This window comes from Chenopodium album, chromosome 26 (genome assembly GCF_948465745.1).
Source record: "Chenopodium album chromosome 26, dcCheAlbu1.1, whole genome shotgun sequence".
NCBI classification, from domain to species: Eukaryota; Viridiplantae; Streptophyta; class Magnoliopsida; order Caryophyllales; family Amaranthaceae; genus Chenopodium; species Chenopodium album.
Genome location: NC_137859.1, coordinates 33,303,657 through 33,329,249, shown reverse-complemented (window position 1 = coordinate 33,329,249; position 25,593 = coordinate 33,303,657). Strand labels below are relative to the sequence as shown.

Genomic DNA, 25,593 nt, shown 5'->3' with positions numbered 1-25,593 from the left:
TTCTTGGGGCTTTAAAATTGGGGTTTTTTTGCAATTAGGCTACATGTTTGAAATTGTAAAGGGTCCCAATTGCTCACCTCAAGCTCGCCATTGACATCACCATTTGACAGGAGCTTCACCTACGCGCTTTTGGTCTCCAGAAAACACACCAAGATGGCGACTTCAACAGCAAATGCAAGTACAAATAGGGTCCCAATTTGCAGAAAAAAAAGTTAGGGTTCTAATTTAACCTTAAGGGGTAGTTGCAAAGTTGACAGAGAATTAAAGGAAGAAAAAGGGGAAAGATTGATGCTTTTGGATGAATTAATTGAAGAAATTGATGAGAGAAGATTTTTTTTGATTCAATCAGAAGGTTAGGTCGAGGGAAATGAAAAAAAAAGGAGGGAAGTTGATAAGGTGGGGCCTTCAACCGGATTTTCCACCGGAATGCCAAAAAAGGTGGTAATCTGAAATGTTTTTTAATTTAATGGGTGGTTATGTAAAATAAAAGTTTTAATGGGTGGTAATTTCAAAATAGGACCCCTTTATGGGTGGTAATTTACAAATTTTCCTATCAATAATCAATAATAACAAATTATCCCTTCATATTAATTATGGATCCCCATAAACCCTAGAATTGAACTACTCAGTCATAATTAGTTCTAGAATAAGCAAAGTAATAAAATAAGCCATGAGAAATTAAAAGAATAAAATCACTGAAATAAATAAGGAAGAAATCGTTACCGAATCGACGGAATTACAAGGTAGAGTCAAGAACAAGGAATAGAGTTGAGAGAAAATCTAGAGAGAGAAAATAAACTAAGTAGAGAGAGAAAGTCTAAGAGTAAAGTAAGTAAGAAATAATAATCCTAAAACGTACTTAAACAACGAACTAAAACAACTCCTAATTAGAAACTAAGTGCTTGTCTAACAAGGTCTTCCAGAAACACGTGCCCGATCGGGCTAGAGGCCGCCCGATCGGGCACGCCTTTTTCCTCGCACATCCTTCTCAGCAGCAGCGCCCGATCGAGCGAGCATCACACCCGATCGGGCGCGCCTTAGGCCACGCACCTTGCCTTTGCTGCGCACCTTGCCCGATCGAGCTATTGCTTGCCCGATCGGGCCCTTCTTCATCTCGAGGCTTGGAACTTCGATTGGGCTTATTTCCTTGGCCCAATACAGATCTCCTCTTCGGGTCTTGAATACTCGGTCCAAATGCCTCGGTATCTCGATTATCGAGCCCTTAATCACCGGCTCGATGACTCTAACCGGCCTTGGGCTTCAAAGATGGTCGTGCTTCTCTAATTTCCGTAGTTGCTCCATGAAAACCCGGGAAAGTGCTCCAAAGGTGTAATCTCCTACAAAACTCAATAAAGACTACGAAAACACTAGAAAACACCAATTAGTAATAAAAGTGGCTCGAAAGAGCCATAAACACTACTAATTATGACCAAGGGACGGGGGTAAATCACTATATAAAATAGACATATCAAAACTCATAAACCTTGTTCACGCCTTTCTCCCAAGTAGAGTTCAAGGGATATTTAGCACATATCATAACTTTACCCATGCCCAAATTGGTCTACTTATACCAAAAATGAGTTCGGGAGCGAGGGTACTTAATTAACGTTTCCATTAAGGGGGAAATTCTAGCCCTAGTGCGGTCTCTACTAGCTCTTCTTTTTCCACAATTCCATTACCAAGCAATATATGCAACGTGACACCTAAAACTAAGTTAGTTGATTTTATTTACACGCATCAATTACATAGGAATTATATTGCAAAAGTTGTTATTCTTATTTAATCAATATTCGTGAGCAAAATAAACTAGATTCGTCTTGAATTAGGTAATAAAACAACAATTAATTATTCAATTAGAGGACACTATATGACTTAATTAATTAAAAGTCCATTTTAGACAATCAAACAGCACTAGTTAATTGATTAAAGGTTATTGATCTTGATTAACGAAATGCTGATTAATCTAAGTGCTCGGGAATTAACCACTTTTCCTTTCTAGATCTTTGTTTAGAACACTTATGGACTCCTTCTTGTTCGAGAACCTCCACCGTATGTAGGAACAAGTAACAAAAGGGGCGAGTGTTTAGAACAAGAGGGTGATTAGTGCATAAGCTCACAAAGTTCCTGCCAGTTTTTATAGGTTAATTTATGTGTGTTTAAAGCTTCGTATTAAGCCCCTATTTATAGGGAATGAGTGCGTTTAGGGTTTTGAACAACCTGAAGCAGCAGGTGGTGATCGCATCTCACAAAGTCGCGCGCGCGCCTGCTGTGCGCAAGTGATGTATCGTATTTTATGAAATTCTAATCTTCTGCCAGCGCAGCACTGAAGATTGCACTGGGTATCACACGCAACTTCTTGGGTTGCGCGCACCACAAGCGCGACTTCTTGAGTTGCGCGCAGTATTATGATTTGACCTAGGTAACTCTAAATCCGCAAAATTAAGTTTAATCTCGAGATTAGGCCTAATTATTGATTGGGATTAGTTTTAACTGGCCTTAGTTCATTTCGTATTGGGTTAAGCTAGTCTTTTATGTGTTTAAGTCTTAATTAGCAATCCAAGTATCATTCACGTTGATCCAACTCAAATGTGGTTTTATTTATCATCATAGCACTTTCAGTCGGGACAGGGGACTAAAAGTAGATGTCTACAGTAGTCAACATGGTATTTTGAGCTTTTACTCATTTTTTTATGATATGAGCTTGAGATTTTTTTTTTGCTTAAAAACAATAAGCCAAAGATGGCATATCATTGGTGCTATTGAAGAAGGTCTTGAAGGAAAATACATTTGCCTCTTCTCTTTACGCTCTGTTCTTTCTCCTCTTTTCACAAACAAAAGCCCATATGCATCCATCTGAAACCTAGAACTCATGGGAGTTCGGCATCGTGCTTGGTTCTCATGCGAGTTTGATTTCCAATTTTCAGTTTCTACAAGCTCGTGTTCCAGTGGTGAAGTTGAAGTGGAACTAAGCTCCACGAAGAGCTTTAAACTCCGTTTCGTGATACCCCCTCTTCTTACCAGAAAGGTTAGTTTGTTACTGTCGGTTTCCCAATAGATAAGGAGACGAGGAAGCCTTGATTTATCGGGAATTCTTGCTGAAGAGAAGAAGAATCTAGGTTATGGATCCATGTGTTTAGGGGACGAAATTGACAACTTTAGGGGTCTTGGGCTAACTCTAACACTATTGTTAAAGGATTGCTGGAAAAAGGAAATCGCGACAGTATGTGTGAAGTGAGGGTTAAGATTTCGTAGATTTCTTGCGATCGGTTTCGAAATTCTTATTTGGTTTTTGGCCTTGGTGAGTTTTTGTAAGGTTTTGAGCGAATTCAAATACATCCTTATTAGTTAGTCTTTTGGTGCTAGACTCTATTCTGAATTTTGGTTGTTTGTAATCTTAGAGCTAGTATGATTCTTTGTAGTTTGTAATACTTTCCGTTATTGATTAAGCATATGTCAAAAAAAGAAACAAAGAGGGTCTTGAAGAAAGATGTGTTAACCTCTACAAGGAACAAGTCGTTGCTCGCCGCCTCTAATACCCCAAGTGATGGTGTAGAAGGAGAAGTACTCCATTTTATTCACATTCCATTGCCATATTATCAACAAGTCTAGAGTGAGAGTTAAGTAAATGAGATTTGTTAATAACTTAATGGCCGAATATTTTTACGTAAAGTTTACAAATATTTTCTTTCAGCTACCTCACCATCTTACTATTTATATGGATTATTATTCACTTGTAATAAACTAAGTTCACTAGCTTATTTTGTGTTATGCATTCAAATAAAAAGGCAGAAGACAAATGTGACTTTTAATTCCACATACCTTATCAGAGGCTTTAAATAGGCTTTAATTTAACAATTAAAATTTTTAAACCATTATTTCTAAAAAATTAGAATAATTATAATATTTATTATTATTATTATTATTATCATTAGTGTCACTATTATTATTATTATAAATATTATTTTTATTATAATCATTATTATTATCATCATCATCATCATCATTATTATTATTATTATTATTATTATTATTATATAATGATATAATATATATTATATTAACTTTTATTTAATCTCATTTTTCTTTACATATAGATCGATGCATTTACGAGCTTCTCTCTTAAGAGAAATCCTGAATACGCTGGTGTTATTTTTAGGTGAAGAAAAAAAGCAAGGATACTTGCAAGCAATAGCTCAAGAGTTCAATTTGATAACTTGTTATGTAATGAAGGTTATGTCTAAATCAAAACTATCTATGACTCCTAGATTTAACCTTAAGGTACATAAGCATTCTACACTCTCACGTTTGATCCCATTAATTATTCATCGACTTCAAAATTAATTGAGAATAAAACTCGGCTCAGCCCAAATCGTTTGCAGCCATGGAACTATAGCATCATCACATGCAATATTCTCAACCAAGGCAATCCAAGGAAATTAGATTGAATTTGACACACTATTTGGAGTCTTCTTAGCTAAGAGAATTTTAGAAAATAATTGTGAGAATCAAAATGGTAGCGAAATTGTGGTAAAGAACAAATATTTTGAAAATTGACGTAAGAAGTCCTTAATTAAGTTGCGTTTTCCACTATATCTAACGATTCAACTCGAACCAAATGAAATGAAGTTGGTGCCTCTATCAGTCAAAGGTCCTTCAACATTGAATATAATGAAAATGTCTCGATAAAACAAACTTATTGCTCCAAATCACTTTCAACTTGATCACATCTTTTTGCGGTATCCTGAAAGATTTTAACACTTAGAAATATGTGTCCCTAAGTAACTTAATTTAACTATCTCCCTTTAAGTTATGAATGTACACAGGTTGAGTTGATGTCTAGCAAGGATGTATCCGAATTTGATCCAAAAATGGATGAATTGAAAAAATGGACTGGACGAGGTGTTTCTATTACAAGATTTATTAACCCCACCTAAATCCGAATTTGATTATTATACACGTTTATTTAGTCCTAGATACGGAGTTAATGAGGTATATTTGATGAATTATTTCCTTTCAGACTATTTCCTTTCAAATTATTCGTATATTTGCTCCCTGGCCTCATCTAGATTAGTTGGCATTACATATTCGTTTTACTAGACCAATGAACTAAAATTTTAGTTAATTAAAAAAATGTAGGTATACATTCATATTATTGATTTATTGAACAAGATTACATATCATTATCATTATTGTCTTTATTATTATTATAAGGAAATTTTGTTTTTTACCACCTCACAAAAACACGAAAATCTGTTTTACCACCTCCCAAAAAAAAAAGAATTACTTTACCACCTCATAAAAAACACGAATATAGGTTTTACCACGACTTAACGGTTTCCATCCAAAAATTTCGTTAAGTGTGGCCCACGGTAACACGTGTCAGCATTTTATTTGCTCAAAAAAAAAACCTAAAACTACTCCAGCCACCACCATAGCGCCACCCCCGCGCCACCGCCGCCTTCCCCCCAACTCACCACAGCACTCCCCGAAACCACCACCCGCGTCGCACCACCAGCCCCAACCCACCTAAACCCTCCCCCTCCCTTTCCCGCAACCGTAACACCCCCAAAAACCACCAAACCCAAAACCCTCCTTCCCTAATACGGTCACAATTTCGGCCACAAATGACCGAAATCGGCCGATTTTAAGGCTGAGTGGCCTTAACCGGCCGATTTCGGCCATTTGTGGCCGGAATCGTAACTGTTTTGGGGGGATTCGTGGTCATTGAGGGTTGTGGGTTGGTGGTTTTTGGGTCGATTGCGGTTGCGGGAGAGGGAAGGAGGCGTTCAGGTGGGTTGGGAGAGGGAGGGGGTGGAGCCGCGCCGCCGGTGGTAGGTTCGGGGGGGCAGTCGCTGGTTGGGTGGTGGCGTGGTGGTGGCGCTGTGGTGGTGGATGGGTAGTTTTAGGGTTTTTTTTATTTGTTTTTTTTCTTTTTTTTTATTTTTTTTCTTTTTTTGGCCAATAATAACACGACACGTGGCTTTATGGGCCCACTTAACGGATTCTTAAACGGAATCAGTTAAGTGGTAGTAAAACATATATTCGTGTTTTTTATGAGGTGGTAAAGTAATACTTTTTTTTTGGGAGGTGGTAAAAGAGATTTTCGTGTTTTTGTGAGGTGGTAAAAAACAAAATTTCCTTATTATAATTATTATTTTTATTATTATCATTATTATTATTATTATTATTATTATTATTATTATTATATACTCCCTCCGTCCCATAATTACAGGCAAATAACTCTAAAAAGTACGGTTTTTAAGGAGGATGGAAAAAGTAGAGGAAAATTGTATGAAAAAAATAAAAATTGAAGAATGTTGTATGGGAATAATAAAAAGTAGAGAATATTATATGGAAAAGTGAAAAAGTAGATAATGATTGTTTGGGTAAGTGTGTTTTTTGTATGAAAAAGAGAAAAAGTAAGTAATGATTGTTTAGGTATGTGTGTAATTTGTATGGAAAAGCTAAAAAGTAAGTAATGATTAGGTGTTATTTTTAGTAATAGGAGGAACATTTTGGGACACCCAAAATGGTATATTTGCCTGTAATTATGGGACGGAGGGAGTATTATATAATGATATAATATATATTATATTAACTTTTATTTAATCTCATTTTTCTTTACATATAGATCGATGCATTTACGAGCTTCTCTCTTAAGAGAAATCCTGAATACGCTGGTGTTATTTTTAGGTGAAGAAAAAAAGCAAGGATACTTGCAAGCAATAGCTCCAGAGTTCAATTTGATAACTTGTTATGTAATGAAGGTTATGTCTAAATCAAAACTATCTATGACTCCTAGATTTAACCTTAAGGTACATAAGCATTCTACACTCTCACGTTTGATCCCATTAATTATTCATCGACTTCAAAATTAATTGAGAATAAAACTCGGTTCGGCCCAAATCGTTTGTAGCCATGGAACTATAGCATCATCACATGCAATATTCTCAACCAAGGCAGTCCAAGGAAATTAGATTGAATTTGACACACTATTTGGAGTCTTCTTAGCTAAGAGAATTTTAGAAAATAAATGTGAGAATCAAAATGGTAGCGAAATTGTGGTAAAGAACAAATATTTTGAAAATTGACATAAGAAGTCCTTAATTAAGTTGCGTTTTCCACTATATCTAACGATTCAACTCGAACCAAATGAAATGAAGTTGGTGCCTCTATCAGTCAAAGGTCCTTCAACATTGAATATAATGAAAATGTCTCGATAAAACAAACTTATTGCTCCAAATCACTTTCAACTTGATCACATCTTTTTGCGGTATCTTGAAAGATTTTAACACTTAGAAATATGTGTCCCTAAGTAACTTAATTTAACTATCTCCCTTTAAGTTATGAATGTACACAGGTTGAGTTGATGTCTAGCAGATCCAAAAATGGATGAATTGAAAAAATGGACTGGACGAGGTGTTTCTATTACAAGATTTATTAACCCCACCTAAATCCGAATTTGATTATTATACACGTTTATTTAGTCCTAGATACGGAGTTAATGAGGTATATTTGATGAATTATTTCCTTTCAGACTATTTCCTTTCAAATTATTCGTATATTTGCTCCCTGGCCTCATCTAGATTAGTTGGCATTACATATTCGTTTTACTAGACCAATGAACTAAAATTTTAGTTAATTAAAAAAATGTAGGTATACATTCATATTATTGATTTATTGAACAAGATTACATATCATTATCATTATTGTCTTTATTATTATTATAAGGAAATTTTGTTTTTTACCACCTCACAAAAACACGAAAATCTGTTTTACCACCTCCCAAAAAAAAAAGAATTACTTTACCACCTCATAAAAAACACGAATATAGGTTTTACCACGACTTAACGGTTTCCATCCAAAAATTTCGTTAAGTGTGGCCCACGGTAACACGTGTCAGCATTTTATTTGCTCAAAAAAAAAAACCTAAAACTACTCCAGCCACCACCACAGCGCCACCCCCGCGCCACCGCCGCCTTCCCCCCAACTCACCACAGCACTCCCCGAAACCACCACCCGCGTCGCACCACCAGCCCCAACCCACCTAAACCCTGCCCCTCCCTTTCCCGCAACCGTAACACCCCCAAAAACCACCAAACCCAAAACCCTCCTTCCCTAATACGGTCACGATTTCGGCCACAAATGACTGAAATCGGCCGATTTTAAGGCTGAGTGGCCTTAACTGGCCGATTTCGGCCATTTGTGGCCGAAATCGTGGCTGTTTTGGGGGGATTCGTGGTCATTGAAGGTTGTGGGTTGGTGGTTTTTGGTTCGATTTCGGTTGCGGGAGAGGGAAGGGGCCGTTCAGGTGGGTTGGGAGAGGGAGGGGGTGGAGCCGCGCCGCCGGTGGTAGGTTCGGGGGGGGCAGTCGTGGGTTGGGTGGTGGCGTGGTGGTGGCGCTGTGGTGGTGGCTGGGTAGTTTTAGGGTTTTTTTTATTTGTTTATTTTTTTCTTTTTTATTTTTATTTTTTTCTTTTTTTGGCCAATAATAACACGACACGTGGCAACTTGTGAGTAAAGGTCTGTTCATAATAGGTTGTAACTTGGTGTTTGCCCTATAGTGGTTATGGTGTTGGAAATCCCTTAGAAAGGGTCGAGGTTTTACTTCCAGTTGGGCCTTGGAAGGTTTCCTCGTAAAATCCTGTGTGCATTACAATTTCCTTTATATTTTGTTTTATATTCCGCAAAAGTAGTCATTAGGAGCTCACATACAATTCACCCCCACCTCTTGTAGTGTTCATCTCAACTAACAGAGACCGTTTGTACTTGGGGCTCGATGAGGACAATCGCTGCAGTGAGCTTATCGGGTTGAGGGTGGGTAACTTGTGGGTTGTGGCTGTGCAAGAGGGAGGGTGGGTGGGTTGTGGTTGCGTGAAGGGGAGGGTGGGTGGCTTCACTGGCTTGTGGGTTATGGCTGCGAGAGCCGAGAGGGAGACGAAGACTACCAGTGAGGGTCATGTGGCTATGAGTGGTCTAGAGTTTTAGGAGTTTAGGGTTTGGACATACGAGAGATTGAATAATTGTTCAAGTTTTTTTAATGCTAAAAAATACGTAAAAATTTGGATCTAATCGGATATCCGATTTTTCAAGATTCGTGATCCGAATCCGATCTGAAATTTCCAAAATTTAATTACCGGATAGGATATCCGAAATTTCGGATCGGATCATCCGGATCGCGGATCGGATCAATCGGATCAGGATTTTTTGCCAATGTTTTTTAATTTGATGCATGATAATGAGGTAAAAATGCAAACAATACAAATGGTTAATTGTATACAAGTAAATGATATTATATATGGGCCAGATGATATCATTTATTGGGTCTATGATATTCTCTATTTCCTAGTTGATATATCATCCATGATATTATCAATTGTTTTTATGATATCTTCTTAAGCTGAATGATATTAATTATTGACTAGATGATATCCTCTATTGGCTGGATGATATTTTCTACTGGCTGGATGATATCCTCTACTGGTTATATGATATCATGGCTGGATGATATTTTCTATTGGCTATATGATATCATTTATGATTGTGTATGATATCCTCTATTGGCTAGATGATATCCTCTATTGGCTATATAATATCATGGTTGGATTATATCCTTTATTGGCTATATGATATCATTTATGACTGTGTCTATGATATCCTTTATTGGCTGGATGATATCCTCTATTGGCTATATGATATTATCCAGTCAAGATATTATATAGCCAATAAAGGATATCATCCAGCCAACAGAGGATATCATCCAACCTATAGAGGATATTATCCAGCTAGTAGAAATATCATCCAACCAATAAAGAATATCATATAGCCAATAAGGATAACATCTAGTTAGTGAGGATATCATCCAACCAATACAGTATATCATCCTGCCAATTAATGATATAAAAATCCGCATTTTTTCAGCCAGGACTAACGAAATATTTCGTCAGTCTGGTACCTTCTCGATATAAAATTGTATACAAATATTTCTTTATTAAACTCGATTCAATCCATACCCCCCCTTTTTTATCAATACATATATTTTTTAAAGATCATAATATGGTGAAAGCCCCTATTAGGCACCTACTTCAAGCTAGCAGGCTAAACCTTTGGGAATGGAAGGGAAAGGTAAGATCTAGTGAAATTTAATTTGATCCCACCATTTCAAGGTTATGAATTGCTAACTTTATTTTTCCACTAAATTAAAATTAGCACGTTCCTAATAAGTAAGATTAACGTACACATTCCATCAGATTTCTAGATCAAAATTAGCACGCACATTCCAAATAAGTAATATTAACACGTAACATCAAATAACACCTAGGAACCAAGGCTAAAATGAGAACTAGGAACTAATATAGGCCCTTAGATCATGGTAATCGAACAATCCACATTTTTCGCGTGTCATTAGTGGCATTTTCGTAATATTTTAACTTTACAAAGTAGTTTTCAGTATTGTAATACCCCGTATTTTTATACATTTTTTAATTTAAATAAGTATCTTGTAAAGTATTTACATAATTCGAAATGGTTTTTTGTGGCAATTTGATTAATTTTTTTTAATAACTTTGGAAATATTTTATAAAGGAAAATATTTTATAAAAGGAAATTTTTCAAAAAGTCAAAAACATGTTGAATAGGAAAGGGATTAGTAAAGATGGAAAGGGAATAAAAGAGTAGGAGGGTTTCTAGAGAAAAAGAGGTATAAATATTCAACACATGGGTAAATTAAACTTTGTCCAGAGTGGTGAATACCCAAGGTAATTTTCTCTCCCTTTTTCTCTTATTTTTCTTTCTTTCTTTCTTATTTCCCATTCCCCTTTATTTTTTTAGCACCACCGCCGGCCACCACCATACCGCCAGCGGGCCGACACACTACCAGCAGGCGTCGGCGGCACCACCAGCAGCCGGCTGTGGAGTCGGGGCTACTACCCGGCGCACACGCATAAGAAAATAATTCTTTTGCTTCAATTCCTTAATCTAATTATTAATTATGGGTTTTGTGATGATTTTCATGATGTTTGATTATAAGTAGTTTGTAAATAAAATTTCAGATTTGATTTTTTAATTAAAAAGCCTCAAATTGAAAACCCTAGGTTTGTAAATTTTTTTGAGGGTTTGCAAATTATTGTATGATGATGGAATTTGATTGTGGATGGTTTAAATCTTTGATTTGGGTGTATTAAAACATATTTACAGCAAGTTTTAATAATTTAACTAGTGTGTAGCCTATGCGTTGCACCGGTTGCCTTTGATTTGGGTGTATTAAAACATATTTACAGCAAGTTTTAATAATTTAATAAAGATGGAAATTTGGTTAGTAAGCCTTAATTGAGTTTCTTGAAGGGATTTTAGATTACCCATCAATTGGGATTAAAGTAAGGGGTTTTAAGTTAGTTTTCAGATTATTTTAATTAATTTATGAGTGATTTAATGAGTGTAAATATTGTTGGAAATTTGTGTGGGGTACATATTAATGCCTCTTTATGACTTTGGATTATTGTAGGAGATTTCCAAGTGAGTGATTTTTCGTGGCGATTTGAAGATTGTATTCAAGATATGTTCACGTACTTGGCATTTATTTGATGATGTACATAGGAACATACTAGGCTTTGATTAATTAATTCCAAGTAGAATCATGATAGCTTTTGATTGGAAATTGTGATTTGGTTGATATTGGTGATTAAATTATAAAGCATGGATTATTTGTGATGGATTGATGATTAAAAATAATTAATTTGGCATGTTGGATATGAACCACACTTTTATTATTGGCATGATAAAGAGCATGTTTAATTAAACTACATGTTTAATTTGGTTTACAATATTGAAAAAGAATTTTATTATAGTTCATATAATTTTTGTTGATGCTATAAGCATAAGAAAGGAGCTAATTAAGTGTCTAAACGCGAGGAATAAATTATATTCTGTTGCCTTAGTGCACTTAAAGTGTTTCTAACACTTAGGGATAGAAATTGTGGCGCAATATGCGTTTAAGGTGTCTTTGACACCGAGCAAGGTAGATTTAAAAAGGGTTCAACATTAAATATTATGTGGTCGGTAATTATTCAAGAATTAAATTGGTATGTTTGATTGTTTGAATAATTATAATGATTGATTGTGTTATGGTTTGAGAGTCATCACCAAGTCTAATAATATGTAAAGCAACGCAAAGTGGAAGAGATTACGCACCAAAACTCTTGGAACATATATATCTTGAGTATGAACATATGGGGAGAGTTATGCGACTTTATATTTGACCATAACTTTTACTGGGAGTACAGGACGCTGTATATTCCTTTTTATTATGCGCAGAAATTCCGCACTTATGAGTGGTTCTTTTATACTGGCACGGTTAGCTCCCGTGTTAGTACCCCTTTATTGGGGCAGGTTAGGGGAAAACCCGTTCAATGCGTAATCATGATGAATAAATAAATTAGTTATTGACTTGAGGGTCATGTTATATGTTGTATGCTTGTAAACAGGTGCAACAGGTAAGTTGTGTGATGATAGGGTGAAAGCATGTTAGTGTATTTTATTTACATTTATGTACTCAGCTTTGCTAATTGTGTGTTTGTATGTTTGTTTGGCCTTGTCTTTACTTTGGCGCTATAATGACCCATTTTTAATGGAGAGTAGTGGAGACAAGTAAAGAGAAACTTTTCAGGTGATAAAACATATTCATGATGGGCATGAGTGAAGAGTGAATCATGCTTAGTTTCCATAAGTTTATGATGTGGTTTATTGCTTTAATTATTTTATTATTATGTTTGTGAGACTAACGCAAAGATTTTAAGTTGGTTTGATTTTTAATAAGGCCCTACAATGGTTCCTAGTTGTAGGTTGACTTTGTTTGAATTTGGTTTGACTTTACTTTCGTTTGGTTAACTTTTTAAGTTGACTTGTTTTGAATGTTTTTAAAATTAGTCTTCCGCTGTGTGTCTTTGATAATTGGCTTAGCCGTTTTCACGGTGACGGTAATGTCTTAGATTTTCCTATTTTGATTTTAAAAAGAGAAAAACATGTATTTTAAAGGAAAAAAAAATTTAGGGTGTAACAAGTTTCATTTCTAAAAATTAAATTAAAAATCAGTAAAAGTAAATATAATCAGTCATAAAGTAAATGAAATTGCTTTAAAAGTTAAAAATTGGGAGAAAGTTTGGAAAGCCATAAAATTACGAAAAAATCATTAAGTAATTTTGCCGCTTTTCAAACATTTTTTGATTTTTTTTATTCAGTTTTTAAACTTTTAAGCTTCTATTTTATGATTGATTTCATTTACTTTTACTAAGTTTTCATTTAATTTTTAGAAATGAAACTGAAAACTACTTTATAAAGTTGAAATATTACGAAAATATCAATAATAGCTTGGGAAGCATGTGAATCGTCCGATTAATATAATCTAAGGGCCTAGATTAATTCCTAGTTTAGTTCTCATTTCAGACTTGGTTCTCATTATAACTTTGTTATATATATGGAATACTAGGTTAGATACCGTGCCATGCACAGTAATTTATAATTATATATTTTTTTTTATGGAAATCTATAATTATATAAAATTATAAAGTTGTAAATTATTGATTAAGTAATAATAAAAGTATATGATACAGAGTACGTTGATTTGGTATTTGTATTTTTTTAATTATAGCTTCTAATACACAATTTTAAAACAAATTAAAAGTAGGCAAAAAATCTGAGCAATATTTTTTTTAGGTAACAAATTATTTTAAGAATTAGAATTTTTGATTTATAGCTATCCATTTTTTTAAGAAACATTTATAATACTATTTATTTTAAATGTAATGATTACTATGTATTTATAAGGAATATTTATAAAAAATAATAACAATTTTGTAAGTAATTTGTTTCCTAAGTTAATAAATTTTATTTAAAAAAATTATCTAAGAACACACCAGGAGATAACACGTGTCATTATTGGTGTGTCTTTTAGTATATATTGATTTCGAATTTTAACAAACCCAGTTTAAAATTTTTAAGAAAATCGAAAGGAAGAACTTCTTGACAAGGAAATAATTGGAAAATAGTTAGTCCAGAAGCTAATATTTAATTTCTTTATTTTATTTTTCTAATTTTATTTCAATGAATTACAGAACAACTATATACGACTACTCCCATTGGGTTCATGGCAGATACTTTATCATAATGACTATGACGGTATTTTAATTAATTTTAACAACACATAACTGTTAGATTATGTAAATAATCTAGTGTATATAATTTAGTTTGTATATTATTTTTGTACCCTTATCCCTAACCTAGTATACTCTTGTATTATATATTGATGTTTAATCAATGAGAAAGCCATGACAAATAACCACATATTCTCTCAATAACAACTATATTATTACTCTTATTGCATAGCTAGGATTCAGAGTGAATATTCGGTCAAAATGTGCGGTAATAAAGTGCTCTAACGGCTCTCACTCTATAGGTTCAAGTAAGAAAGCCATTTGAGTACTCAAACATACATTTTGATATATTCTCTTAGGAAAAAAAAAAAAAAAAAAGTACTCAAACATACATGATCAGTGAAGTTAGCACTCAAACATCCATTTGATTACAACTTTAATTATAAGCGAATTGATTTGTAAAATTTCAGTATATTACTTATTCTCCATGTTATCTACACATTAATCTTTAATCAAATCACATATTAAGAGTTTCGCACTAAAATAATTAGTAACAAATAACATACAATTAGTGAGATTAACACTAGCTAATTTGTTAGCCAATGCAAGATTTATCTATACTTAGACTCCGTATTATCTACACATTAATCAAATCACACAATTAAGAGTTAAGCACCAAAATAATTCATAACAATTTGTGGTTTTTGTTCAAAGAATAGGACGTGTACAATTAAGCACGTGAATTGTATAATAGTTCATGTGATGGGACTACTATTATTCCCTTAAGCTAAGGTTTTGTAATTAAAATATTAAACGTGTCCCCATTGTTATTATATAAGCAAATTAAACGAAAAACTTATCTCAATGTTGTGTAGACCAATTGACAATTGCCGCGTCGTGGTAAACCACTGACCTAAAAGACGATTCCGCGCTACCCCGGTGCAGTAGACATCAAGCGGTCGCCCTCCAGGATAAGCACGGTGCCGGAATTTGTGTGCACTCACAAACCCGACTGGAACTCGGAATACTTGCCCAGAAAACAGAAATGATTAAACTCGTGTTTAACAATTTTGAGAAGAGAGAAAGTGATGGTTGTTCTTTTTATGACTAATAAGAGCAAGGGTATTTATAGGGGAAAACAACTCATGGTAATCATATGAATGTGTCTAGGTTCATTCAGCTACATGACTAGATACATCACAAACACAAAGGTGTCTAGGTTCATTTAGCCAAGTGACTGGATACGTAACAAACACAAAGGTGTCTGCGTTCGTTCAACCAAGTGTCTAGGTTCTTTTAATGTGGGACATGAACCTCACATTAATACCACTCTTTTCTTGTTTTTTCATCAAGAGTTTCCAACACCCATTTCTCCCACCACCCGTAAATTATTATAGTTCAAAGACTTAAAACTAACTCGGCTATTATAGGTTGACCCTCACATCCATTCAATAAAATGTTTAACCAATTTTCCCTCCATTACCTATCCATCATGCCATGCTTGCCATCGTGTATAAATTTTTATTAAGTTTTATTAATTTTTTTTAATTATCTAATATCTATTATTTTCATATATCATTTTAAAATATAAAAATGTATCAATTGTTAGATTAGGATGTGTTCTCTTCACCTTTGAAAAATAAGTTTCAAGTCTAACCAGTTGGTTTACTTAAGTCGATAAAGTCCAATAATTTTTAGTTCAAACAAATTCTAGTATGTAAAAAGAACAAACTTTTAGTCAACTTTATTTGTAACAGTAACACATGATAGGTAAAAAAGTTCATACTTCCTCTTCCGCCTTTAGTTAGAAAAAGCTAAATCAAGTTTGATTTGTTGAATACATATTGATAAACCGACAATATTTCAGTTGTTTAACTTGCTAACCATATACACAATATCGTTATCAAGAAAAAAAAAAAAAAATCCATGTATTATTGTGAATTTGTGATGATAACTTATACAACAATTTATTAAATATTGATTTCATACAATGAAAAAACTAGTAACCAACCACAACGAGAAACTTATTCCATGCATTCTCTTCTAAGAAAAAAAAGGCAAATGACCCACTTCAACAACCTATTGTTATTCATAAAATTATAAAGTTGTTGAGTTGAACCTTTCAAACATACGTATATATATTAGTTATATTCTTAAAAACCATATCTTATTAAGAAACTTCCCATAATACGACGTGTTACATTAAAATTCAACGTCGAAAGCCACCAGCAGCCAGTTTAGAAGACTAATCATTGAGCCCCACCACGATCTTATATTATTTCAACCCCTCAAAATATTTAATATAAATCATACCATATGAAAATTATTCTTCTTCATCATCTTCTTCTTCTACAACATTATTATTATTATTAAACATGGCACAAAAAATGTCATGGTACTTAGCTTTGGTCATGGCGTTGTTGTTGGCTATGAGCCTGTGCGAGAGCATCCACGTTGAGGCATCGTCGAGGGAGGAGAGTTGGAGATATGTTTCTAAGGATATGATAAACATGCCTTGTGATGAGGTTTATGTAGTAAGAGAAGGTGAAACACTTCATTCTATTAGTGAAAAATGTGGAGATCCTTTTATTATTGAAGAAAACCCACATATTAATGACCCGGATGATGTTTTCCCGGGTCTTGTTATCAAGATTACTCCTTTTAGAAATAGGTAATTTGATATTATCATTAGTATTGTATTCATCATCTTCATGAATTTTCTATATATGTTTCTTTTTCTTTGAATTTTTTTTTTGGTAGTTTTTGTAGTTATAATAAAAATTGTTGTATAGAATGAATCCATACTGAAAATGTTTAAGTGGGTTATGGTTTTGCTGGTAATAATGTAAATATTACTGGAAATTACTATAGTTTTGCTTTGGAATATAGCTGTTTTTTTTAAAAATTTCGTAGATTATTTTATTCTCTCCATCTTTTTTTTTTTTTTTTTTTTCCGAAAATTTACGGAGTAATTTAACTATTACAAAAGTCAAAGTATGTAAGAACTAACTAACTAAGATACATAAATGACGTGCTTATTGTAAAAAGTATTGAAAATATCTAGCATATAGCTTATCGATCATCAACGTTATATATTTACTTCTAGGTAAAACAAAGACAATGATCAACCAAGTAACACCGTTTGCGAAATGTTGATTAAGTAGAAAAAAAATATAAATTTGTTTCATGCAAGATTAGGTTATCATTGATGAATATTATTGTAACTTAAAAGTATTGTAACTTAGAAATTAAATTCGATGTAGCGAGCTAATCAAACTATGATCTTGTTACTTACCTTTGGAGCTAGATGCTCGAAAAGAAATAGAGGAAATTTTCCATTTCAATGTTTATTAATTATTACTTGTATATTATTATTGTTGATCAATATATAATTATTATTAATTAAAATTTCTCTATCTACAATAATGAAAGTGTGTAATTGTCAATACATTTTTAAAAGCTATTGTTAATTATCATATTAATAATTGACATGTGTATGTGGAAATAAACACAAAATAATATTCAAAGGTTTTATTGTTTATACCTTTAATGTGTGGTAGATTAATTGGTTGGTGTATAATCCCTTTCTAATTAGCTCCAAATAATAGTCGTTTACTTTCTCAAAAAAAAAAAAAAATAATAGTCGTTTACTTCAAGTTGTCTCATATGATGAAATTAAATTATGTTGTATTGTCTACTTCTAGCAACAATTGTGATTGCAATTGGTGCTCTCGTCTTTTTTCCCTCTCTCGATCTCTTCTTGTTTCTTTGTGAGCGCAATACGTGAAATGGTAGCTAGGCCGTTTATTAATTAAGGATAAAAAAAACTGACACAGAAACACTACATTTTAAGTTTCATTTGCACCAAACTCTAGGTTATTAAGAAGTATGTTTCAAATAAAACATTCCTATAAAAATAAAATAACGAGAAAAATAAGTTAAGTTCAATCGAACGGAAAAAAAAATAAACAGTATAAGTTCTAATAAGGTAAATGAGAAATACTAAAGTTTTGACTTACAATTAAAACAAGTTTAAATTGTTAGAATATATACCTTGAATCAGTTAGCTACCTTGAACGATTATTATAAGGGTCTTGTTGCATAGTCAATGAATCGGGGCCAACGGCAAAGTATCAAGACGTCCTTGAAACTTACATTTTTTTTGTTATGTCCTATACAATATTTGTTTCTGGGCCTATATTATGCTTTATTTGGGAGTACTTATATATTTTCTTAGGGTCTAAGGGCCTGTTCTCATTGACTGAACTCAGTTGAACTGAACTGAACTGAACTAAAATGAATAATTTGTAAGAGAAGGAAATTAGGAGCTGAACTGAATTGAACTGAACTGAAGTGGACTGAATTGAATTTCAACGTAAGAGAACAAGGCCTAAATTGTCACCCCTTCCCTCCATTCTTTTTTTCATTGCTTGGTTTTGGCCTGCCCATTGACCTTATCCACTTAAACCCAATAATAGATGACCCTCTTTTGAACTGTCCTAGTTATCATCCCGACCCATCCAATAACTAGGTAAAGTGACCTATGGTATAAATTGATACGAGCAGTTCATGAACATTTACAGTCACAAGTGGAATGAAAAGTTATTCAAGTCTAACTCACTTACTTAACGAGCTCAAGACTTCATATTTCTACATTTGAATCTTGCATATAATTTTTTTTTCAATCAAACTCGGCTTGCATCCAATTTGGTCTAAATTGTCACCCCCAATCGCCCCAAGTGGGAGCCAACCCTAACGTATAAATTCATTTTCGCTCTCATTACACCAAAAATAAAACTAAGCATTCTAGCTCCGTAATCCATTCACAAATCACAAGTTTAGTGTGTTACATTACACATTTACACATACTACCACATTCTGTTACAACTTACAAACATAAATTCTCATGGTCATAAGATTAATAACAATAACTACCTATAAATAAAATCCATCCCCCCAAATTCAGCTATACCATACCATTTCATTTAATTGTACTATCAATTCACCTTCTTCAATCAAACATTTTAATCTTCTTCATTGCATCTCAAATTCAGAATCCAAAATAAAATTAGAATTAAAAAAAGAAGGAAAAAATGGAGAAAATGGAGATTGATCTTACACCCCAATTAGCAGCAAAAGTTCATGGTGGAACAGGAGGTACATACTATGCATGGTGTGACTCAGAACTTCCTATGTTACGCGAGGGTAACATTGGTGCTTCGAAACTTGCTCTTCAGAAATTTGGGTTTTCTCTTCCTGCTTATTCTGATTCTTCCAGAGTTGCCTATGTTCTTCAGGGTACCCTTCATTTTCTTTGATTTATTATTTTATTTATTGATTTTATTGTTGGTTTTTGTGTGAATTATGGCAAGATTATGAATACCCAGATGTTAGTTTTGATGATTATGTGATATATTTATGATGTGATTGATTGTTGATGGTTGTTTGGAATGTTTCCTTGGTTTTGTCATGATTCTGTTGTAGATTATAGTTGTCATTTGATTTGTAAAAGTAGTTCTGGAATTGGGTTATTTGATTCTGTTCACAATTTTCTTGGTTTTGTTGGATTGAATTTGAGTAATTTGTTTGGGTTATGATTGAATTTCACGTTTAGTTTGTTAGTGCAATCTTGGAATTCCATTATTAATGTTATTTATATCATAACTGTAACCCCACAAAATTTGGTTTCGATTTTGCTTTCAATGAATTTATATAAGAATATGAGAAGCTTTGCATTGAGTTGCTATAGGATGAATTTGATCAAAATTACTTAAAATTGCTCAATCTAAATGTATGACATTTGACAAGCATTGGATGAATATAATATTGGGGTGTATAACATTTATCAAGTGTTATCATTTTTATAGATTGATTTGTATTCCATTGATCAACGATGTAGGGGATTTGATTTCGATGTTGGTTGCATCTATCTAGCTTTTGCATGGAGTTAACATATTTGTGTTGAGGACTCAAAATTGTTCTGTAATTTTTTTTTTTTATCAGGCAGCGGAATATGTGGGATTGTCCTTCCAGAAAAGGAAGAGAAAGTGATTCCAATCAAGAAAGGAGATGCAATAGCTCTCCCCTTTGGCGTAGTCTCCTGGTTGTACAACAAAGAAGATACAGAACTAGTGATCCTGTTTCTTGGTGACACCTCGAAAGCTCACAAAGCAGGCCGATTCACAGACTTTTTCTTGACAGGCTCGAATGGCATTTTCACTGGATTTAGTACAGAGTTTGTAGGCCGAGCATGGGACTTGGATGAAAAAGCAGTGAACTCTCTTGTAGGAAATCAACCCGGGAGTGGAATTGTGCAGCTTGATGGATCAGCCAAAATGCCTGAACCCAAGAATGAGAACAGGAGGGGCATGGTGTTGAACTGTGAGGAAGCTCCTTTGGATGTGGATATTAAGAATGGCGGAAGAGTTGTGGTTTTGAACACCAAGAATTTGCCCTTGGTTGGAGAGGTTGGCCTTGGGGCTGATCTCGTGAGGTTGGATGGTAGTGCAATGTGCTCTCCTGGCTTTTCCTGTGACTCTGCCCTTCAGGTCACCTACATTGTTCGGGGAAGTGGCCGAGTTCAAGTTGTGGGTATTGATGGAAGAAGGGTGCTGGAAACTACTGTGAAGGCAGGGCAGTTGTTTATAGTTCCAAGGTTCTTTGTCGTCTCCAAGATTGCTGATCCTTCGGGGATGGAGTGGTTCTCTATCATTACTACACCCAAGTAAGTCTTTTATCTTATGTTTCTTTCCCTTGAAGTCTTGTATATCATGCTCTGTTCATCTTCTTCTGATGTGCCTAAAATTCCCTGACTCTAAGCAAGAATGCAATATATGTTCACGGCGTTATGTTATGCTTGTTTATCTGAACAATCCATAGTTTTAGGTCCCTAACAAGGTGTTACTTATTTGTCTTGATCGAGTACCATGATCACAACCAAAAATGACAATGACTTATTAGCAAGTAGCAACTGAGCAAATCTATAATACATTTCAGTCCTGATGAAACTCATACTAGTTCTTAGTATATATTGGTTGCCTAAGTTTGTTTAGCTTAATTTTTGTACACTCACTACCCTTTTAGTGATGCTGGCATAAATTTTGAACAAGATAAACTATTCAGGTCTTTTGTTTAAAGGCCTTTTTCAACCTGGATTTATTCTTAAATGATTCATGTAATGTATCGTGGTGTTTACAGCCCAATATTCACGCACTTAGCCGGAAAGACCTCAGCATGGAAGGCACTATCCCCTGAAGTACTGCAGGCAGCCTTCAATGTGAGCCCAGAGATAGAGAATCAGTTCAGATCAAAGAGGACTTCGGATGCCATCTTTTTCCCTCCGTCTAACTGAACAGATCAAATCACCGATATCTTCATTGCTTCAAGTTGTCCGAGTTAGTATGACCTTAGATCTGTCTCCTCTAGCATCATCTTACAGTACTCACGAATGTTTCAATTCTGTCTTAGCCTTTGTTTGTGCCATAAGTGTAATGACTTCTTTCTACGAAGAAAATTTTGATATTTGTAATAAATCGAGGATGGCTTTTGTTGCCATCAGAACAGGCTAGTATGTAGCTAGTACTAAACACTAGCTTTCAAACTGATACATGATGCTATGAATGATTCATGAGATAATAAATCTTGTTATAATGAATTTGAATATGGTGTATCTCCTTATTAAAGGTGTTCCATTTTCTTCCTAACTATATGACTAGTTAGGAGGATACAATCAGCTTTAATAAGCTTGGGAGAAGGGTTGAATTTTGCTTGATAGTTGCTTCCTGACCTGTATGGCTGTATACATATGCGTGTCCGGGGTGTGTCCAGTAAAAACTCAACATTTGTTATCTGAATGTCAAGATAATAACCATTGTATATCTTGGAATGTTCAACGAAGTATAATTTATTGTCTCGTTTTTTGAATACTCAGAGAGCAAGCTTAAATTTCCTATAATATTGTCATTGAAACTAGTAAGGGTGTGCGACATAACTATTGTAAAGGTCCTAATTTTTGAGTAGCTTTTATATAGCTATTATTACTACTTAATAAACTAAGAGCGTGCTTAGCTAGTAAATAAGGACTAGTAGAGGCATTAGAGGTTGTTCACCACGAAATTGGAACCATGGTCCATGCTTATGGACCCAAATCCATTACGGAGTAGTATGGTAAATTTTCTTTCCAAAGAGAAATCCCCTAGTGTGTGAAAGGTCTCTCTCGAAGATTAGGAGAAATGGTCGGTTCGGCTATTTCATAATTGGACGGTTTATTGTACAAAAATGTACTTCCTCCGTTTTTTAATAGTTGCAACACACACTTTTTCACACTACTCCCTCCGTGTTTTTTTAAGTGATACATATTCCATTTCCGGCCGTGTTTTTTTAAGTGATACATTTCCTTTTTTGGCAAAACAATACATTAAAATATTATCTCTCTCTCCTCTCATGGTCCCCACCCAAACCCACTACTACTTTTTTATTATATTTTTTCTCTCACATATATTACTTTTCAATAAACTATTAACCCCACTATCTTTCTTTAACAATTTTTTAATACTCCACTACCCCACTTACCTCTTATTTTATTTAAGTCAATTAAATTGCCTAAAACTATGTGCCGGTCAATATGTATCACTTAAAAAAACACAGAGGGAGTATTTAAGAAAAGTGGGGTTCACATGATGTACTACACTTCAAATAAGGTGAGAGGTTTTTTGGAATACTCCCTCCGTTTTTAAATACTTACTCCACTTTCCTTTTTCGGCCGTTTTTAAATACTTGCTCCATTTCCTTATTTGGAAAGCTTTTACAATATTTAATTCATTTCTCTTACCTAGTGGACCCAACAACTATCATATTTTATTAATTCCATATTCTCTCTCCTCCAATTTCTCCACTACTTTTATTTTTTACAATTTTTTATTCTTCTACCAACCCCACTATCTCCATATGTTATTACTTTCTCCAATTTCTCCTAAAACTCAGCACATGGAGAAATGCACACATGGAGAAATGGAGCAAGTATTAAAAAACGGAGGGAGTATAATTTAGTGGGCTATGTGCTTTAAATAAGAGAAATAGTACAACTTTTTCCCAAAAAACTTTCCATTTATAGTGTGTTGCAAGTGTTGTGATATTTCCATTTTAGGAAAGTGTTACAAGTATTAAAACACGGAGGAACGTGAAGTACTCAAATTTTTATTAAGTAGTAGTTATAAATTTATAATAGCTATATTAAAGAACTCAAAAAACTATTGCCGAATGTGAGTATCATTTAGCTTTTATGCATTGTTTATTGTGCAATGTGCAATACAGACATGTCGCCACTAGCGGATCTATGTGGGTGCCTGGGAAGCACGGGCCCCACCAAAAATACTTTAAGGGGCCGTTTGGTTGGGGTTAATCATCAAAGGGAATAAGGATCAATTGCCCTCATTCCCTTTGTTATTGTTTGTTAGACCATTTTTCCCATTCCCTTTACCCTCTTCATTCCCCAAATCCCTCTAACTTCATTCCCCACCCCCCTAGACTTTCCCATTCCCATTCCTTGGCCACCATCTCACCACCATACCACCACAACTCACCACCAAAAAATCAGTCATCGCACCGCCGCTCTACCTCCAAAGGTTCGTCGCACTGCCGCCGACCGATCGCCGCACCTCCTACTGTCGTTCGCTGCACCTCCACCCCTTTCCCCTCCCTTGTAACACTTCACCCAGCCCCCCCGAAAGACCCTAAAAACTCCCCTCCCTCCCTGTAAAACCGTCAGACGAGCCTCCCACCACCCTCGAACCCCTAGGCGCTAGGGTTCGCCTAGGGTTTCGAGGGTGGTGGGAGGGTAGTCTGGCGGTTACGGGGAGGGGGGGAGTTTTTAGGGGTTTTCTTGCCTAAGGGAGGTTTTTCGAGGGAGGATGAGCCGTGGTGGGGCCAGCGAGGGGTGGGGGAGGGATGGCGAAGGGCGGCGAGGGGCGGTGGAGGGATGGCGAAGGGCGGCGATCGGTTTCTTGGCTGGAAAAGGTTGAATTAATGAAATACGTGGTGGTTGTGGTGTGGTGGTGGGATTGATTCCCTTTGTTTTTATAACAAACAACAAAGCAAAATTGAGGTATTTTCATTCCATTCTATTCCAATCTCTTTGTTCATTCCATTCCGATTACCCCGTGCGAACCAAACAACCCCTAAGTTTCTTTATTGATTTAAAACTATATTATATTGATAATATAAATAGCTATGTCTGCATAATTATTCACTAAGTGCCCCTTCAAGCTAGTATTCTAGATCCGTCATTGCATGTCGCACTCTCAACTTACCTTAATTAATTTTCGTAGAAATAGATTAAAGAGTTAAATTAATAAAAATGCCGTACTCCTGGAGTAATTTTTAAACAACATATTTTCATACTATATTTCTTGATTCTCTTAAAAAATGAAAAACGAACATTATATTATGACATGAAGGAGATAATGATATTTTGAATTAGTATTTGGACGGTAGGTAGTATTTTGAATTCCGTTCTAAAAAAAAGGGTAGTATTTTGTATTAGTACGTAATAGACCTAATAGTATTTGGCATTATCGGAGCACACTAATCTCAATTTGCACGAAGGAAGAAAAGACGACTTGACTATTTGAAAGTTGAAAGAATTAGTCGGTCGTTCCACAAAGTTTGACCTAGAACCTTTCGCAAAATGACACAATTGAGTAGATAGTAGGTTACTTACCTTGGCGCCTTTTGCATATTTTGACTTACTATTTTAGACCATAATTTGGTTTTGGTCAAGATATTGTCAACTATTTATGCTAGTTTATGAGGTATATTTGAGTGGAAATACCGTTATTCACATTTTTATATTAATCTTATGCCTTTCGAAGCTAATATAGCACATGTTGAATTAATTATATGGAACATACGCGTGATTGGGATGAAAGTTGTACTTCATTCCAAAGCCACCCTACCTCATTAGTGCTGATCAAAATTGGGAGCTTCCACAAAATTCTACTATTGGCCTATTCAAAGCACGAATCCTTAAACATGTTTATTGTTAATTATCGAAATGAAATAAAAGCATTCCTATGTTACTAAAAGATGTTTTTAGTTGAAATGACATAATTAGTAGTCGTGACACATTTATCGTCCCAATATTGCCACTTAATTTCTAAAGTTGAAAATTAGGATCTATATATAACTTTTACTGATTAAAATATTTATTTTTCCGGATATCTAACAACAACATGCATAAATCGATAAATATCTAACAAAAACCATTACTATCTATTAAGAGCACAACAACCATTTGTTTGTGGTAATAATCAATCAATTGTTGGATAAGGAGACTATACTTTGCAATAATTAATTAATAAGATTCATTTTTTCAAAATGAGGGTGTGTATTTGTCTATTTGATTGATTAGGAAAACTATAATCTTATGTATTTTTATAGAAAGCTTCAC

The 25,593-nt window shown here is 34.5% G+C and overlaps 1 protein-coding gene and 2 pseudogenes across 1 annotated transcript; all 3 read left to right on the top strand.

Moving 5' to 3' along the window:
* The first annotated feature begins 2,869 nt into the window (after nt 1–2,869).
* Nucleotides 2,870–5,118, top strand: LOC145617062 (uncharacterized; annotated as a pseudogene).
* A 1,256-nt stretch (nt 5,119–6,374) lies between these two features.
* Nucleotides 6,375–8,988, top strand: LOC145617061 (uncharacterized; annotated as a pseudogene).
* Nucleotides 8,989–19,130: 10,142 nt separating this feature from the next.
* On the top strand, nt 19,131–21,641 carry LOC145618273 (11S globulin seed storage protein Ana o 2.0101-like). Its single transcript, XM_081673048.1, has 3 exons — nt 19,131–19,445; nt 20,151–20,871; nt 21,345–21,641. The coding sequence occupies exons 1-3, from the start codon at nt 19,241–19,243 to the stop codon at nt 21,496–21,498; spliced, it is 1,080 nt and encodes a 359-aa protein (XP_081529174.1). The 5' UTR covers nt 19,131–19,240; the 3' UTR covers nt 21,499–21,641.
* Nucleotides 21,642–25,593: the final 3,952 nt, after the last annotated feature.